Source organism: Formica exsecta, unplaced genomic scaffold (genome assembly GCF_003651465.1).
Source record: "Formica exsecta isolate Colony F162 unplaced genomic scaffold, ASM365146v1 scaffold556, whole genome shotgun sequence".
Classification (NCBI taxonomy): domain Eukaryota; kingdom Metazoa; phylum Arthropoda; class Insecta; order Hymenoptera; family Formicidae; genus Formica; species Formica exsecta.
Window position 1 is genome coordinate 469,324 of NW_021852808.1, and position 19,938 is coordinate 489,261.

Genomic DNA, 19,938 nt, shown 5'->3' on the forward strand with positions numbered 1-19,938 from the left:
CAATCCATAAATCCCAGTTATTAAATGAATAACTGTGATAATAAAACATCACTTATATCTCATTAAACGTAATTAAAGTTAATAATCTGCGAGTTTCGTGAAAAATCTCGCGGCGGAATATTTCCTAAAAGAAATAATAAAAGGAATAGGGGGAAAGATCAGCCTTTTCTAGCGAGCTTTTAAGCCGAATGAACGTTCGATTTGACGAGACTTTACTATACCGTATTTATTGTCGTGCTCTCCGTTCTCTGCGTACGAATTACAGTATACGTCGACTCATTTAACCGTAAAAGTGCACCGACCGAATTAACCCGCGTCAATTTGCGATAGTCAAGCGCACATTTAACCTGGCAGTGTCGTGATCGCGACAGATGAAAGATAAAAAAGTATCGTGGAAGACGCGAAACGGGGTTGCAAAACGATTGCTAGCGAAATAGGAATCAGGAGCCTGAGTGAATCTCGAATGAGAGTCTCATCATCTTTTTATTTGAAAAAAACTTTTTTCATTATCGATTCTCTATATTTTATATCGAGATGCATTCAACATATCTCGCAGCAATGATAACTAATAAAATAGATAGTTTATTATAAAAAAATAGGAACATATATATATATATATATATATTCCTATTTTTTTATAATAAACTATATATATATAATAATTCTCATAGGAGATTTTACGGTGAAATATTTCAAGTAAACTAATTAGCTCGTATTATCGCATTTCGAGCTATTCGATTAGAAAAGCTCATAAACTTCCGTTCTACTATTTATATAAAACAAGGAAATCTTTGTTTTTATAAATGTAATATAAAATATGAAGAATCGACGAAATATGAAGAAAATAACAAAGTGGAGCTTACTTGACATTTGTTGAAAATGTGGCTCAGGTTTTTTTAGCTTTCATCCTAATGACATTGTTAATGTTCATATAGCAAAATCTAAAAAATTCAGAAGATTAAAATTTATATTAATCCGATAGTAAACGCTCGTCTCATTGTCAGTTATATTTTCTTTTGCAATAGTGTAAAAGAAACAACTTATATCCTGAAATATTTGTCAATTACAACCCGTATATTTTTAACTCTAAGCGACAAGAATATGAACATTGATTCGCAAGAACTGTTAAGATCGAATCAGAAAGTTCGTGCATCGTGTAGACTTCGCGTTTCGATAGCTTCTATGCAATACTTCTCATTAAATAATTTACAATTAAAAATAAAATTAATGTCTCTTACAAAAATAACATTCAAAAACAAAGACAACAGGATATATCATTCTTCGACTTGTATATCTACTGATTTGTTTATTTGTATATTTAGCTTTTTACATAGAACAATTGTTAAACTTTATTTTCATCACGAGCATCAAATCTTCAAACAATGTTATGGAAACATTTTTGGAGAAAGATAGAACTTTTGCCAATTTATAAGTCAATTTAATCACGAACTCCTGCGACATGTGAATGTGAATAGCACAGAGAACTCATCTCGTAGTTTCACATATTTGCATTTCAACGTTGTTTTTTTCCGTGTTTGCTGTGTTTCCGGAAAGAGCGTGATGCACGAACTTGCTTGACCTATATTTTACCTACAGTCCGATTAATCGCCGGTTACGTTTAAACAAGAGAGAAAGAGAAAGAGAGATAGAGAGTGTCTCTCTAACTCATACGTGTCAGCCGAATATCGCACTGACACCGCGTCGAGTATATTTACACAGACTCTGTCAAAAGTTTTGTCATTGTCTTTTTGGTCGCATACTCAGATATAGTTATATAGACCGAGCATTGATGATATAGCTTGAATAAAGAGAAAATAAGAAAGATAAAATAAAGAATCTCGAAAAAGAATTCCATCTCTTTCTAACAAAAATTGCACAGGCACGAATGAGAGAGACAAAATCCTTTTCTGATTCTTTCTCTCTTTTTAAGTCTCATTTTCTCTTCTTTTCTATCTGGTCTTCACTAACAAAGCATTGTGAGCGTAGGACCAGCTCGGTCTATATATACTCTTTTTAAGTCTCATTTTCTCTTCTTTTCTATCTGGTCTTCACTAACAAAGCATTGTGAGCGTAGACGTTTTGTGCTGTCTGGGTATTATGTCTATAGTGTCGCGCCGCAGTGACTACATCTGATCGTATTTAAAAGTCCTTGTTATATCGAATAATGGGAAGACCTATTTCTTTTTTTTTTTCAGCGTGGATTTGCACCCTCCGCTCTATCTTCTTGACTCTATTCCCATCACGAGCCTCAAATCCTCGAACAATGCTACGGAAACACTTTTGGAAAAAAGCTTGCATTTGATTTCGTCAGTTTATATAGAATTTTCAATATATAAACATAAAATAAAAATGAAACTTAATATGATAAAGTTCTCTCTTTGAATTTGTAAAACTTTAATATATTTATCTCTTTGTGCATTTAATTAATTATATTTTCGAATAATTGTGTGCTTATCTAATATAATTATAGTTGAAAAAATATTAATACATCAAGCAGATTCATTTGTTAAATAATATTTTTTTGAAGCACCTTCACGAGGACCATTTAAATGATTCGGGAAAAGAGCCATTCTCTCTTTTCTGTATATTCTCTCTATTCGAATTTACTCTCGTTCTTCATTCATATTTACAATCAACGCCAGAGGGACTGACCTGCCTAGATAGGATTGTCGTGTACGCACGGCGCGTCCCTTTGCGTTACTTTTAGACGACTAATGAAGATCCACGAGGGATTCCTAACTGACTCCTTTGTTTGCTTTTCTAAGTTCATTCATTAATCTCCATTTTGCATCCATAATAGCTTCGTACGCAAATGGTGTCCAAAGATACTTATCGCGAGATATAAATTCTCTTGATGAACAAGTAATTAAATACGATGTCGCGCGAGCATTGACCCCTGATTGAAATTATTTTCTTTTATAAAAAATAATATTTTTCGTATGCGTTCCAATATATTTAGCGAACCTTGATCAAAGTTTTTGTAAACTGCAATCTTTTACAAAGATATCAGATTCTTGGAACAAAGGCGCACGGCAAATTTATAATGTTTACCTTGAAATTGTGATTAAAAGATAGAAGCTAGCAGGGCATTTATATAGACGATAAGAGGTAATGAAGATAACAACTAGCCAGTCGATGTCAGATTCCGTCGGAATCAGGCTTTTCTCCTCTTAAAAAGATTGGTTTTCTACTTTCCAAAGGTATTGGATTTCGCGATCGATACTTAGAGCGGAGCGCGTAATCCGAGAAAGCATTTTGACATCGCAAAAAACGTAAAGTACATCAAATATTGATTAAAGAAGAAGAGTCTGTAATATTCAGAGATTCCTCTATAACGATTATTTCCTTTAAATATATTCTGACAAGCTTTAAGAGCAAATTTTGTCCATGATTAACCGTGGAGGTAATCGTTTTCCGTACAATGCAGCTATGCTGCAGCATTAAATATCTCAAGATTGACTTTGATCTAGAAAAAAATATATGGATATCCCAATATATATATAAATTGTAAAAAGATTATACAATTATATACGATATAAATATATAACAATATCTTTTAATTATTATTGGGTTATTTAATATCCGACTTATCTTAGCAGATACGTTCAAAATTAGACAAATACTGGATAAATAAAAAGTTTTTAGCAACAAAATTCAAACAAAAAAATATTTCAGAAATTCATAATAAAATTAGAAATCTGCACGCATTGATCTTAATACATAAAAAAGTTTCCAAGTCTTCAACGCACAATACGCAGAAATTTATCAACGTTATGACTCGTGAAATGTTAATTTTTTTTACCTGTGTCGTGGGAAAAATCAAAGTCTTCTAAATTTATCGATTCTCGAGATTTAGTTCGTGGATCTTCATAATCGCCGATTCTATATTGTAATCCTTTATCCCTGTCACCGATGCCATCTTATAGAGTAGTCGGCAAAAGAAGCAAAAGCAGAATCGCGGACACCGAAGAATGCCTGAAATTCGCGGCGTTCAAATGGATGACCCAGGGCGGCGGCAAGGAAGGCACTGCAAGGGGCCTATCCGTCCTCTGGCCCTCCTGAAGAGTGCTACCTGCCATGATCTGCGTGGTACCGAAATCATCGTCGCTACCGATGGAATCAGCCTCGCCGAAACCTACCGCTTGTCCTCGTCTGTCGTTGCTATTGTTGCTCTTTTTCTTGCTCTTCGGCAATGTCTTCTTACGCGACTTATCCATATTCTTCATAAAAGTCGTCGGTGTCGTCTTCGCGAACAATTGCAGCTCTAAACAATAAAAAAGCAAAATATCTACGAAATGAGTGTAATGTTATATTGCACAACAACGTTTAAAATTATTTATTTTAAGTAGTGCACTAATATTTAAAAGTTGAAATTTTTAGAGAAACGTATTAAGAGATAAAAAATTGATCGAAAATAATTAATAAAAAATTAAAAATAATTAATAAATAATAAAAAATTGATCAAAAATAATTAAAAAATTTTTTTCTGTTATCAATTTAACGGTATATGCACATATGCGCAAGATGATAGTGTACATAAGGTAAAATATTATTATCGGACGCATCACTCATCTTGTATTAAAATCAGGATATTGGAGACGAGAGCTGAGGAAACATATTTTTTGCGATCATATCGGAATTCTCCATACCTTGCAATCGTACTGAACCCTCGGCCTTGCCAAGCGCGTTGACGGACGAGCACACATACCCGCCGAAGTCCCGTTTTTCCAGGGAATTGACAGTGAGATTCATTTGCCGGGAATACTCGCTCAACGCGCACTCCGACATTCTGTATTTGTCACTGGGCAGCAGCTTCTCGCCTAAATAGAAAACGAACGGAAATATTGCGCTACTTTTAATTGTGTGTGCGTGGTTCTTCCACTTGCAGAAACATTTTCCACAGGATTTGATTTCTGGCATAAAAACGATCAGACATATGAGCGTACAATATAGACTGTTTGATAATGGTTTGATAAAAAATTGTCTATTTAAAATATGTCTAATCATAAATATTCCATTTAACTCTTAAGCGCAATTGGGACAATTTTTTACGTGGCAGTGTATACTGATTTATTAAACGTTCAAATTATACATTGCAAACTGTCTGTTTACGCTTCAACATCCGAATGTAAAATTTTTAAATTTAATATTAAAGACATTAATATTTTATGATGATATATAATTTTTAATATTATATACACATATATATATATATATATGTATATATATTATTCGGAGAAGTATTGTCAGCAACTGGATAATTTAAATACAGCAGTCCAAGAAAAGAGGCCGGCGTTCTATCACAGAACTGTGTTTAACTATTAAAAAAACAAATTTACATATAGTGATCTTGCGAAAAAAGCTTATATTATTTATAAGGAAGGAAATGATATAGAACAGAAAATGAAATAAGCGAAATAAGAAAAGTGAAATGAAAAGTGCATTTTGCATTCCGAAGGGGACCGCGTGCTGCTCATTCAAGAATTAACCAGTTTCACCGCATTTTGCGCCCGTGCGCCACTACCCTGCCAGTGGATTAATATTACATTTCGTAAGCAGAGCGAATTAATGCGAAACCCTTTGCGCTCAAATATTTACACGCCCCGCGACGACGTGGATAAATCGTCAAGCCCGCTGGTTAATTTTGCAGTAGCGCGCGGCCGGAAGTTTTGCGCGCGAGAAAAAACGCCCTATGCCAACGGACTTCGGGGGGTTGATAAAGTTTTCATTTGCGAATGCCGTTAGCCAAATTGCACGGTGATTTTTTATTCTTCCGATATGCGCGGCGTAACATTGCGAATGTATACGCGTATTCCCGGTAATTTGATTGTATTTCCCAGGAGAATGTTATTGACACTTTATTGTTATTTTTTGCAACGACGTGGTTTTCTAGTAATAAAAATTTGGACTCTGTAAAATTGAAACAAATATTTTTATAATTATGTTATTATTCGGTGTTTGAAAAAAATGTAAAAAAGTTCGTGATATAATATAGCAAAGCAAAAAACTTATAAAAATAAAAATAAAAGCTTTTCGAATTATAATATCAATCATTTGTTGTTTTCGACATAATGTATTTTGTTGCACAATAAAGATTATTATTATTATTATTATTATTATTATTAAAAATAATCAAAATTATTAATATATACATAATTATGACAAATAATGTATATATTAATATATCACATGATAATTTTTGTTGGTGTCGACAATGTCGGTACGTTGGTTTTTAGTGAAAAGTTTCTGAATAAAAATTCTGCCATGTAACGTAGATATTGAAAAATGTTTCAAAGTTTAACTCAACCTCATTTCCTATTTCAAGCCTATCGGTATATCCTTAACCACAGTGCCCGGATGATAGTTTTACCGCCGATATTGAAGAAGCATTAATAATCGACATGATTCTCACCCCAATAATTAAAGTACGTTATATCGATAAGAGCGCTTATACGACCGAGATAAAACTGACATATTGCGTTTAAATTTATAATTACATTAATTATACAGAGATTATATGTAAATTATGAAATCAATTTATCAAAATCAAACTATATAATTTAAAAGTTTCTAAAAAAAAATATTTATATAAATATTCCAAATTACAAAATAATTTGAAAATTTTGACTCTGTAACTTACAATTTTTGCTTAGAAATTAGAAAAGTCAATTTAAAGTATTGTATATTTAATCATAAATTGTTTCAATAGCATTGTAATTATTATATGTTACCCTGTTTCATTAAATAATTAATTAACGCGCTCATCTTTATCCATCTATCCTGTCACACGCAAACTTGTGAAGGATGGTTACAGGGGCGAATAATTATGCAGTAACGTACAGGGACGAATCTAGAGAATCCTCTAACATGGTAATCTGTTTAGCATCAAAATCTAGATTTTCATTCAAAAATAGCGTTTCACTATACTTATGATATCCATAATTTTAACAATTTATTTTGTAGAAATAATATTTTTTGTTTTTTCCAAAATTAAAATTTTTTGGGTATGTTTTTAGAATACGTGAATGACAGCGCAAACGCTGTTAGGCAATTTCGAAAGCAGAAGGCAATCAGAATGATGTTTGAGCGCACTGACCTGCTAATGTATGCAACGACGATGGAACGACGGCTAATTAACGGCCGCAAGCGCGACATGATACTTACAGTGAACATCAACGGAGTAACGCTTGCTGACCGTCGGCGGCACGGTGTTGCTGGCTATACAGAGGTACATGCCCATCTCTTGCCGAAGCACCCCCGTCAATTCCAGTGTCTCGCCGGTAACGGATTTCACAGCTGCAATCAAAGAACCAATATTAAAGAACTTATAAAGCTCCCAGTATATATACATATATTTTCTATACAAAATACATTCTAAGAAACAAAATATAATTTCGCAATATTTATGCCTACCCTTTTAACTCAAATTTTCTGTTTTATACGCCTTAGCAATAAACGATAAACTTTAATGCTTTTGGGCAATTGATTTTACATACTCTTTTTAATAATAGATTGCCATTTTCATAAGTGCAATAAGATGAACAAGTTCTCTGATACAATTTACTTAAATCTGCATTACATGAGCATAGTACACTTACATATACAGAATCATTCTCTAGGGTATGCTTTTCATTTATCAAAATATATTTTGTAATATAAAGCACTAGCGAGATAACATGACAGAATCATGTTTGAGATATTACATTGAAATTTTTATGGCATATCGCTGGGATCGCCATTTTTGTTAAGAGACTGTCATAGAAAAAAAGATGAGAATTAATATTGAAGTTACAGAAATTATTTATTTCGCATTTCAAGCTATATTTATACGAAATAATTTAATGAAAGACAGAAATTCTCTCTCTCGACATTTGTGATAGAATAAAAATATAGAAAGAAAAATAAAAAAAAAGTTGCAGGTACGTTATTAGATCTGTTTTTTAAACTAAAATTTATAATTTATAAACAATACATATGTATATCGTTGTCGCAATACATTGTTTTTTTTTGCGCCGAGAACAATTACATATAAAATAATCCCAATTAATAATTTTAATAAACTAATAAAACACAACGATTTTTGCCAAATCAGTCTTTAATTCCTTCTAATATAATTTTTCACAATCTCTACAAGAATCTTAAGAAAAATTATACTTTTCCTGTCGCTTTAATTGGAGATGACATAATTTTGGCGTATTTGTAGAACGCATTTGAGATCTTCTGCCTTTTCCATTATCAAATCAATAAAAAAAAGTTATATTCAAGAAGTGTCATTTAAATTTTCATTGAAATGCAGGCAGAGTCAGAATTCGTTGTTCCGAGGAGCATTGAATTTCGAGGATCATTACCGAAGGTGTGTTGTAAAAGTTTACAACGTATCCAATCCTGCAATTCTCCGAAACGTTCGACTCGTCATTTAGGCGCCGAGAAGGAGTCACATCGTAGCGAATGACAGATTCGCGAGGTGAGGAGATCGCGATTCCCAACGGGTGGTCCCGTTTCTCCTATGCATTTTGTCTCTTACGATATGCGGGGAGGGCGAACAGGAGAGAGGCGACTTTACGACCCCTCGCTCGCGCGCTATCCTTCGTTATACTTCGTCCTTCGTCGATCTCATCCGCGGATCCGTCCGGCCAATCTCTAAGTCCTCCCCCGCGTTTAACGAGACTCATCCCGAGTGTCCTCTGGGTGTCTATTTTTACGACGCTTCGAAGATCAGACTGACACGAGCGGACGGGTGGAACGAGGTCGCGAAAGGGGGACGATGACAATCGTAGGACGAAAACTGCACGAAGCGACGATTACGATCGAGGAATTTCTTTTTTTTTTACGTTCGCTCCGTCTCTATCCACCTCGCACTTTCCTCGTTCATTTTCTTCTCTTTTTTTTTACGCGAAAAATCCTCGGTTGATCTCTCGAGCGAGAATGACACTAAGAGGACAGGTCGTCGGGGATTCGGAGGTCCTTCCGGCAGAATCGCTGCTTGTATCCAATCCTGCAATTCTCCGAAACGTTCGACTCGTCATTTAGGCGCCGAGAAGGAGTCACATCGTAGCGAATGACAGATTCGCGAGGTGAGGAGATCGCGATTCCCAACGGGTGGTCCCGTTTCTCCTATGCATTTTGTCTCTTACGATATGCGGGGAGGGCGAACAGGAGAGAGGCGACTTTACGACCCCTCGCTCGCGCGCTATCCTTCGTTATACTTCGTCCTTCGTCGATCTCATCCGCGGATCCGTCCGGCCAATCTCTAAGTCCTCCCCCGCGTTTAACGAGACTCATCCCGAGTGTCCTCTGGGTGTCTATTTTTACGACGCTTCGAAGATCAGACTGACACGAGCGGACGGGTGGAACGAGGTCGCGAAAGGGGGACGATGACAATCGTAGGACGAAAACTGCACGAAGTGACGATTACGATCGAGGAATTTCTTTTTTTTACGTTTGCTCCGTCTCTATCCACCTCGCACTTTCCTCGTTCATTTTCTTCTCTTTTTTTTTTACGCGAAAACTCCTCGGTTGATCTCTCGAGCGAGAATGACACTAAGAGGACAGGTCGTCGGGGATTCGGAGGTCCTTCCGGCAGAATCGCTGCTTGTACACGGAATATACTCTGCGTAGCGGATCCGGGATTACCGGGATGACGTGGGCGGGATTGCTTGTAAGAGCGGTCAATAAGTGCACTTTAACTCGCGAAGAACGACAAGCGGGTCGTCCTCGACATCTCCCGCGTGATAGTCGTTAACCCTTGTAAACTTTAATCCTTGGGGAGGGATTAATCGCGAAGACGAGTTTACTTGAAGTTTATGAACTAGAACAATTCTTCTACAATTTTTCTCAATCCGCGGTACTAAATAAATCTTTGTGAAATATTTCTGTCAATGTAAAGTTCTTATGACGTTTCGCCTCGCGACGGGAATATACAGCAGTGACATTTAGACGACAATAGGCGACACAGCAGTTAGGAGATGGAAGAGGTATAATATATATATTTATCGATTTATTTATTTTGCGATTTAACTTGGCGCCGTAATTTATGGTTTTAGACATACACCCCGTGTGCATTGTGGGGGGGAGCGTGCTTATATATTTGCCGCGGGGCGCGTAAATTACCATTTGCGCTGTAATTAATTACCGGCGGGACTGGTAAGCGTGAGAGACGATCGATTATTCCGCGCTGATGCGCCCCGACACTTTATCGCTCCGACACTTTTCCAGCCGCGTCGGCACGACTATCTTAATTAAAGAATCGACGGAATCGTCGTTGGCGCGAATTGAGGACTCCTTCCCGAAAGCTTTATGCGTATCGTTGACTCTTCTCGAACAAAATCCAGCCTAACGGCGTGAAAAAAAGTAGATATTATCGATGATGCTCGTCTCAATCGAATGCACCGCAGATAGAATCTCGTATAGACAGAATTTTTTATCTTTATCAGTCAAGTACCTCCCACGTTCTCATTTTTATTAGCGATAAAATCAAACTTTAATCTCGTAGCTTATATTGTGTATATTCCTATAAATTATAATGCACATTTCATGTAATGCCAAGCGAAAAATAATAAATCACGACTGATATTGATTATAGAGGATTTTCTTTCAAGAAAGTAAGTAATAATCGATATACCTGATAATTATAAAGAAAAATCGAAATCTGGTTGAAATGTCAACGATACGAACATGATAATTAAGTGCTTGTGTAATATTGAAAAATAATATAACTGTATAGATATTTTGAATGTACAGCTATTGAACATGAAATAAAAGAAAGTATACTTCAAAACAAAAAAGGAAGAAAAAGATAATCTAATAAAATCGTTACACACACTTGACAAATTTGTATTCGGAATTAGGTTTTAATTTTCTGTCTTAAGTAATATTATTTTCTGCAATATTATTACATACATCGCATTGACATTAAATATGGAAAGAAAATTGCAGAAACAATTTATTTATGTTACCGTTATATATAGTTATCCTACAATATTTGACGCGTTAAATAAATTTCCCTATATTTGATATATAGCGGCAATGAATCATTGCAGTTGAAGATGCAATTCAATAATAAAGCTAAGATGACCGACAACGAGAAACTAGAAACCGTGTCGGCATACACGTGCGTCACCTATGACTCCTGTTTCTGCAACATCTATGTCAGCTTCGCAGTTAGAATTTATCGTTCAACGTGCACCCTATATCAGGTCAGATATCAATACTTTGAACGTGCGAATCCTAAACTCAAAACTCTAAACTACATAAAAGTCAAAATTTCAACAAAAATTTTATATTAAAATAACAAAAATACGGAAATATTTTCAAGACTTTAAAAGGGTACACATTTTTACTTTTCTGAAACGAGAAATTGTCCGATTAAATCGTGAAAATTTTGACAAATAAATATTCTAATACGAGTCTGATTTAAGTGTAATATATTGGTACAAAAATAATAATCGTGTACGGCAATTAATGCGAAAAAGAACTTAATTATTGCGTAATCGGAGGTGGTTTTTGTTTTGTATGCAGTAACATCAAACATATAATTAATTAGTATTATCATTCCGACTATTTCTGAGTGAAATGTTATATCAGAATTTTTGTTTCATTAAATCGAACGCGTTGAAAACTTGAGCGCGTGTCTATTTTACATCTCGATATAACGTTACACACACGTTGTCATTATGATGCTAAAATCAATGAGTATCGTTGAAATCGAGAATATAAAATTACTAACAAATAATTTTAAAAATACACATAATTGGTTATACGATACTAGGGTTATGATGGAAAATGAGCACAAAGGAATTCACCGAAATACATAGCCCACTGCTGTGTGTGATGATAACGTAATACAGGATAAATTGAACTAGAAATTTAATTATCCTTGTGTACTATATGACAAATATTACTACGTGAAAAATTCTCGAGTTTGCGAAATTTTTTGCAAAACTTATAATATAGTAGAAATTCTATAAATGTTATAAAGTTTATAAGGGAGAGCGCTTTTTGGAATACGCTGTATATAAATTAATTCGGTTTACATATTGTGCCCACTTTGTGTATCCCACGGGCGTAATTTGCACTATTTAACTGTGTTGAATTTTATTATTATTCCAGCGAAATATATAGTCATCTCGCCGAATGCATTCGCAGAACATGCGGTTTCAAAGGAAGGATAACTCGATTTTACGAGAATACCGGATTCTGTGAGAGTTGCGATTCAAAGGATATTCTAAAATATCAACAGTAAGTGAACTTACATTGAGTAAGTTCATCAGAGCATGGACTGCAGTTTGCATGTTATATTTCGAGTTCGACTATATTTCAACCCAATAATATATGTATCTGCTAATGCATGTCTATTGAATGTCTCTCACATTGTGACGAACGTTAATTATCATTTACGATAATGATATCAAGCAGCGAAGGCTTTAAATGCAATTCAATTCTAGGTAGATTGATCCTACATTATTATTATTATTATTATTATTATTAAAATCCGATATTATTATTGAAAGAGAAATTTTATTTTATATAATAGCATAATTAAAAAAGAGATAATACTCACGGGGCGAGCGCGCATACATATGATTTTTAATTATAGTACTATTATATATACAATTTTTTTTTTTCATCAGAATTAAATCCCCCATGTTTAATATGCTTAATTAGAAAGAATAAATTTTGCATTAAATTATAAAAATGCAATTTTTATATAATCAAACTGTATAATATTATTTAGAATTATCTAATAAATAGAATATTATAAGATTCAGTGAGATATGCTTACATTGTTTCTGTCCATCCTCTCTGAGAATGATATTGCGACCGTCCTCCCGTTTCCAACTGACAATAGGTTCTGGCAAACCGGTGGCGACGCATCGCAATCTTATATTGCCTCCTTCGTGAGTGACCATTCCATTTGCAGTCTCATCGTCTATTATATCGGGCGGTACCACTACTGCCATGTATCCCATCTGAAACAAAGAAGCAAGATATATCGCACTTTGAGATTTAGATTATCATTGCAAGCTTAATTTTTTCAGAGAAAAAAATATGCTTAATACACGCTAATAAAAGATGATACTTATTTTAAAAAAGCAAGATTAAATATTCAATTTTTTAATAAAGTCTTATAATTATATGTACTGTATAACTTAAGTTAATTCTTCAATTTTTCAACTTATATCACGGGATTATTTTAATTATTATTCAAAAGTCATTTTAAATAGCAGATATATCGAATATTATCAAAGAATTCTATTATCGCGCGTTCTTTGTGTATAGTTGAGTTATCTCATTATTAAAATCGTTTCTACCAAAGAATAAGAACAGATTAATTATATTTTAACGTACTATGAGCGCGAAGAAGATCAAAGGGTTAAAAAAGATCGAAATTCCTTTATGCGAGATAAACAGTCCGTAGAGAGACCTTACTAAGGCGGTCTGGTAGAGACAAGGCTCAAACTACTTGCCGTAGAAAAAGCACATTGTTTTACGGTCCTGTGCACGTACACGGTGAGGGTATCCTGCGCACGGATATGAGAGTATAGAATTTACTAGACATGGAATTGTGCACGTATCCTATTTAATTCAATGAAACCAACATGCAAGGAAATATATGACTTACAATAAAATAAGATAAATATTGGCTTGAATTTTCTGCTACAAGAATATTTTAATATTGACATGAAATATTATTTAAATTCTACAGTTAGTATTATAACAATAGTTAGTATTGATAACAATAGTATAGTTTAAACAGATGAAAAATAAAATTCCCTAATAATTGATGAAATTTGAGCTTCAACTGCATATGTGTAATTAAAATAAAAATTTTTTAGAAACATTTTATTTTATTTTTCATTGTAAAACAATAAATATACGATATTTTTGTTGCACTTGCTTTAATAATCTTTATGTACAAAAGTCAACAATTTTTTCTACAAAAAAAATAATAATGAAAGTAAATAATAATAAAAGATTTTTCCTAATTATAAAAGTAGAAAATATGACATCTTTATCAAATTCCATTGATTAAAATATTGTGTATTTAGGATTATTTTAATTAAAAACTTTTTAATATGACAATGTATAATGTTCTAATGAATCAAATTTCAAATATAAGACTAACACAATTTTTTAAATAATTTTATACTTTATCGCTTAAGTCATGCAAGATGTTAAGAGCAAAATTTCAATCTTACAAAATTCAAACAGGAAATAATTTAAGAAGTAATGATAATTAGATATAATAAGTAAGCTAATAAACTTACAGGTATCTAATACAATATCTATTATATATCTAATATAGTAATATCTCGCATGTGTATGACATTTAACATTAACTTCGTCATCGTCAGGTCAAAAATATCACGTTGTGCTGGCGCGAGACGTCAGTCAGCCTAAACCATGTTAGAGTGTTTCGTGGCGTACATTGCTGTGTAAAAAAAAAAAAGCACCGTTTTACGACCCAAGGCACGTATCGGTCGGGCAGGAGTGACGGTCGCTGGTGCGTCACGGATTAACGTGAAATTTACTGGTCGTGGTGCGGTGCACACATCCCGCAGAATTCAATGCGACCAGCAAAGCGGGAAACCTTCCGATGCAATATACGGCCCTGCCGCGAGATAAAGGGCGCAAAGTGCTCGTCGTGGCGCAAACGAGACAAACGGTAGGCGTGAATGCAATAATATAATAGCATATATACATATAAGTATGTGTATGTGAGAAAAGAAAAGAGATTAAAGAAGACAAGGGACAGACTGTGAGAGTTCTACGGATATAAAACTATGTGTGTGTATAACGATATATTTAATTATTAATTAACTTGTAGTAAATAATATAGTAAAGTAGATAGTTTTTTTGTAGCTTGTACTATTCTTCATATTTTAACTGATAAAAAATCTTTCTTTTTTAAATTGCATCTTTGTACATTTTTTTTTTTTGTAAACTCCGAGCGTTAGTCTACGGAAGAATGTAGCAACTGGCCAGATGCGGTTTAAAGGACGCGCAGTCTCGAGCGGATAAAACCGCGGTATAAGTATAGGACCGATAAATAATCTCGCATCGGTACAACACACGGGTCTCGGGATTTAAGGCACGAAGGGATATTTCGAGCGGCCGAGAGGTCTAGCTACGGAGCGGCAAAGCCGAGATCTTCCTCGTCTCGGGGAAACAGTCGTTCGAAGCCGTACGACGTGTGCACCTGCCGCACCACCGTCGCCGGCAATAATTTCTCGCGCGCTTTCTCGAACGCGCGTGTAGCTTGAGCTTTGCCGAAAATCTGCATAATTAAAGTTGCCCAACCGTTGCCTTGTCGCGACGACGTTATTCCACTGGGAATGGAATTGCGATGCAATATCCCTTTTGTGTCAAAATATTGTACGCTTATCAATTAAACTGATCCGAAAATTGTTGATAAAATTGCACAAATAATATAGGTAACGCGTGTGGATAGAAATTATCTTAAAATGATATATGAATTAACATATATTTCTATTTTCACGCTTTGCACGAAATTTATCTATTTATCTTAAATTCTAGAATATTTAGAGAACTTTTAGGATTATGATGTTTATATAATGATATGCTTGTGATAGTTGATGTTTTGTTAAGAGGACAAAATTTTTTAAAATCTTGATACACATACGAGAATTCAAAGATAAAATAAAATCTATAACAACTATATAAGAATAATCTGTATCTTAATTTTAATGATAAAATTTTGTACTTCATATCAAATAAAGTAGTCTCTTTTTATACGTCGACTCTGAAATGTAGCTGCGACTGTAGACCGATACTAACATCGATATTACACCGCGAGATAATGGTCGGGGATAAAGAAAAAGCGCGCGTTAAAAAGTTATGATCGAGTTTGTATATGGAATTTTAAAAATTCCTTCGTATCTGCGGACAGATCTGGCGAAATTTCACGAAACCTCGATCTTTTTAATCGAATTACATTGTACGGCGCGATATCGCGCTCTGTCGATGGGAATCGATAAAGCCGCGCGTATAACGGCCGCCGTGCGTGCAATTCCGGCGCGGAAACGTCGTCGAAAAATAAAGCGTCGGGTTGAAGGTAAATGGAAATTAATTTAACAGAGATACGTTGTTATTACAGATGCCCGTTCCGCTGTACCGGATATTACCGTTTGAAGCTGCGTTTGTGGTATTTCGGAAAATGCGGGTGCCCGGGTGTATCATTAAAAAATTGGAGAAAAGGGAAAAAGGGATATACGTAAATATGAAAATGTAGAGAAATATGCGTTATATTAAAAAAAAAAAAAAAAAAAATGCCATATGGTGTTTAAGGATGTATATGTAATATGTCAAAACATTGACAAAAGCATGAAAATTTCGTGGACTGTTCTATTTCTTCTGAGTATCTATGCAAAACCTGAGCACAATTCTCTTCATGGTTTGGAAATTATTTAAATTTAAAGTTTGTATTGATTTTTATGGAAAATCGCGCATTTATCGACAAATTTGACAAAGAAAAAACATTGCCAGCAAAATAAAAATTTTAACATGTATTAACAAAACTCATGTATTAACTAAACATTTGTGCGAAATTTGATTTAAATCCACTTATTGATTTAAAAGTTATTTACTAAAAATTATAGCGAAATGCTTATAGTAACCCAAAATCTTTTTGTAAACTATCCGTTTTTTTTTTTCTTGCAGTTGATTTCAGAGGCCACCCACAATCAAAAGTTTTTATAATAAATTAGGGAAAATATTAATTAAAACTATTTTTTTTATAAAGTCGTTAAAAAGCATATTATTTTTTGATACTTTAATTCTTTTTATAATCCAGATTTATTTATTTCATTTTCCAAACATTATAATTGTAAGAAATATTTTCCTTATTTTTATTTAAGTTTTGAAAGCTTTTTGCTACTATTGTATAGTCAAAATATCCTTAACTATGTTATTCGGCAATGCTACTCTTATGTTTTTTAATCTCCAAATCGAGAGTCGAGAGTTTACATAAATCTTCATAATTAACTCATGAAAAAAAGCTCACCTGACTGCGCATGGGATCGGTGTTGACTTGACACATATAGGTACCGGAATCGTTCTTCTGAACATTCGACACGTGCAGTTTCCACGTGTTATGTCCGTTGTGCGTCACGGATAATCGATTATTGTGTGCCACCAAGTGTGTGTGTATCGCCAGAATCGCACGGGAATCGGATTTTATCCAGGCTACCTGTACAACATTAGAGATACGGAATGTTATTTCTCGAAATAAAAGAAAATTTCGTACTTGATTGAAATATGAATCGGAAATCTTATTAGAATATATTTAAATTAGCTATTTTAATTTATTAAAATTAAACTAAAGTAGAATTAAACCAAAGTAGAATTAAACTAAATTTGCAGCTAAATATGATACATTTATCATTAAAATTCACACGATAAAGAATAATTAAAAAGATCAAAAATTGCGAATTTAATTAAAATTGATGTATATATTTATATTTAAGATAAATATAAAATTCTCTGATACATAAATATCTGACACATAAATACATAATAAACTCGTATCGACATTTGCAGTAGTAATAGACAGGATATAGTCAGACTCGAGAAAAAATATATGTTTAAAGCGAATAAAGCACAGCGTATAACTCGAAGAAGTACATATTGTGTTACATTAACAAGTATAATTCTCTTATCTTTCACGCGAATATTGTATCGTTTATTATAAAAATGTGTTATATAATTGGAAAGAAATCCGAGAGAGTCGTGTTTCTCTTAATACATCAGTCTCAATACATAAGTCTTATGACAGGCAATTTTCTTAATATTTATGCTGCACGCAAGCGAGATTTTTTTAAAAATACTTTTTACTACAATAAACAACAATTGTTTGAAATAGGAAATTGCACCTTGTACGATTGCAGATGATTAACGACGCAGGTGAAGAAGACGTCACGACCTTGGATCACCGTATGATTTTCCAAAGGGGCTAAGAACTCGGGCAAAACTTCCGGGGTGATTTGACCTGAAACATCATAGTAATGTGACACGTTTAATTACTTTGCGTCACTCTTTTTCTTTTATCAATTATAGAAAATGATTACTAAAGGAAGACAAGCGCATCATGAGAGAACGATATACTTTAATAAAGATTATTTTCAACGGATCTATATAATATAAGCCGAGCTCTCTTTCGAGCCAACTATAAAAAAATAAATTAACGAACAAACAAAAAAAAATATCTAGAAACTGTAACACAATGAAACTGGCAACAGTGGAACATTCGAAAAAAAAAGATTTACTGCGCACTTGCAATCAATTTGCGAGTTTCTACTCTCCGTATATCGAACACAATAAACGACAAACAAAACAACGCATTTTGCGTTGCGTTACGTTCCATCCTTTTCAATTTCGCCGGATATTACGACGAAGCGATCGCATCGCGCGCTTTGAAAAATGCGATGCACCGTTCGAAAAAAGAGAAAAGGAAGGAACGAATGCCGTGGCATCTCTCTGACGAGTAGACTGTGCACTGTGTCTCGCGGAATGCATCGCCGCGATTCGCCGTCGATTCGAAGTGCATGCATGAGCGAGCAGCACGCCGTCGATTAGATATTCAAGGCGTAGGTCGAGGAGGGGGAAACAACCCCTACCCCTCCTTCCCACCCCCTCCCACCATTTTCTCTCCCACGTTTTCTTCCGTCGGTCTAAAAGAGCAAAGAGAGAGAGAGAGAGAGAGAGAGAGCCACCCATATTCTCGTATCGAATTCTTGTATGCGTTCATGCAAGAAGGGCGATAAATGGAAAAATTCTTGAATCTCGCAGTCGTAATCCGGACGCTGGATCCCCGGTTTTCATGGGTCGGTTTTACGACTACCCTCATCGGGCCGTTCTACCCTCGCCGCTCGCTCCGTTGTACCTTCAATCTCTTCCCTTGCTTTTCCACGTTTTCATTCCGCTCTCTTTCTCTCGTCCGACCCTACCCGGCCGTTTTATTAACTAAATTTAATTTTCTCCCTTTAAGGCAAAGAAAGCTGCGAAAATCTCCCGGAAAAAACATTGTAAAGTTATTGAAAGTAATAACCGGATGAGAGAATAATTGGTATCGCGCATTAGGTAAAATATATTTTCATATGAACCGTTACTTTTATTGCTGTAAAGACATTTTCCAGTTATGCGTTACTGTTTCCAAGCTATTACATTCTTTTATTACTCTCGTTTATGATTTTTTAAATTAAATTGCTTCTCTTCCTCTTCTCCGTCTAATATATATAATTTTCTGATATATTAATCTTAAAGAAGTCAATAATAGAAATTTTTACTTAATAGCAACAAAAAAAAAATAGCGCTCATACAATTGCATATCTATTCTATTTTTCTCTGGTTTTTTTATTGTTCTCTTTTTCTTCCTCTTCTTTTCTAATGAAGGAATTCTAATACTATACTTAATTTTTCATAAAATCTTGCGAGCGGCGAAAAGTGTGCGTACGGTGTACGCATGAATGCAAAGTAGAAAGAGAGAGAGAGAGAAAGAGGGAACATATAACGCGAAGCATAGTATGTCCCGCCTTTATTGCGCCGGAATTTCATTCCGAGTCTAATTGTAATCAGTGAAGTGTAATTCTAGCAATTTGTCGTCAGGATATCTAATTAATTAGGTCCTTTCGCGAGCGGGCAGGGGCTACAAACGCGCCCGCGCGGTCTGCCATCTCTTCGTTAATTACACCGTGCGCAGGATGGAATTTTTCATCGAAATTATCACGCACCATCCGCCGTCCAGGAAATTAAGATAGCCGTGATGCTCGCGGCTGCACTACGCTGGAATCAATTTCGTTTCTCTTTTTCTCCCGTTTTACATCGTTCCGTTTATGCCAACGTAATGCAAAAATTGTACCGCGAGGGATCTTTGCATAAAAAAATATAGTCTCGATTCTCGATATCGCTGGAAGATATGCA

The 19,938-nt window shown here is 34.6% G+C and overlaps 1 protein-coding gene across 1 annotated transcript in view; it reads right to left on the minus strand.

Moving 5' to 3' along the window:
- Nucleotides 1-2,175: 2,175 nt before the first annotated feature.
- The window catches only part of LOC115242019 (lachesin-like), a 201,096-nt gene continuing 183,333 nt past the window's right edge, over nt 2,176-19,938 (minus strand). The window contains exons 5-11 of the mRNA XM_029818022.1: nt 17,892-18,007; nt 17,024-17,209; nt 12,782-12,968; nt 7,139-7,296; nt 6,841-6,875; nt 4,650-4,999; nt 2,176-4,264 (exon numbers count right to left, since the gene is read on the minus strand). Of these exons, the coding sequence (XP_029673882.1) occupies nt 3,921-4,264; nt 4,650-4,999; nt 6,841-6,875; nt 7,139-7,296; nt 12,782-12,968; nt 17,024-17,209; nt 17,892-18,007 (1,376 nt within the window). The 3' untranslated portion in view covers nt 2,176-3,920. The remainder of the gene's footprint in view (nt 4,265-4,649; nt 5,000-6,840; nt 6,876-7,138; nt 7,297-12,781; nt 12,969-17,023; nt 17,210-17,891; nt 18,008-19,938) is intronic.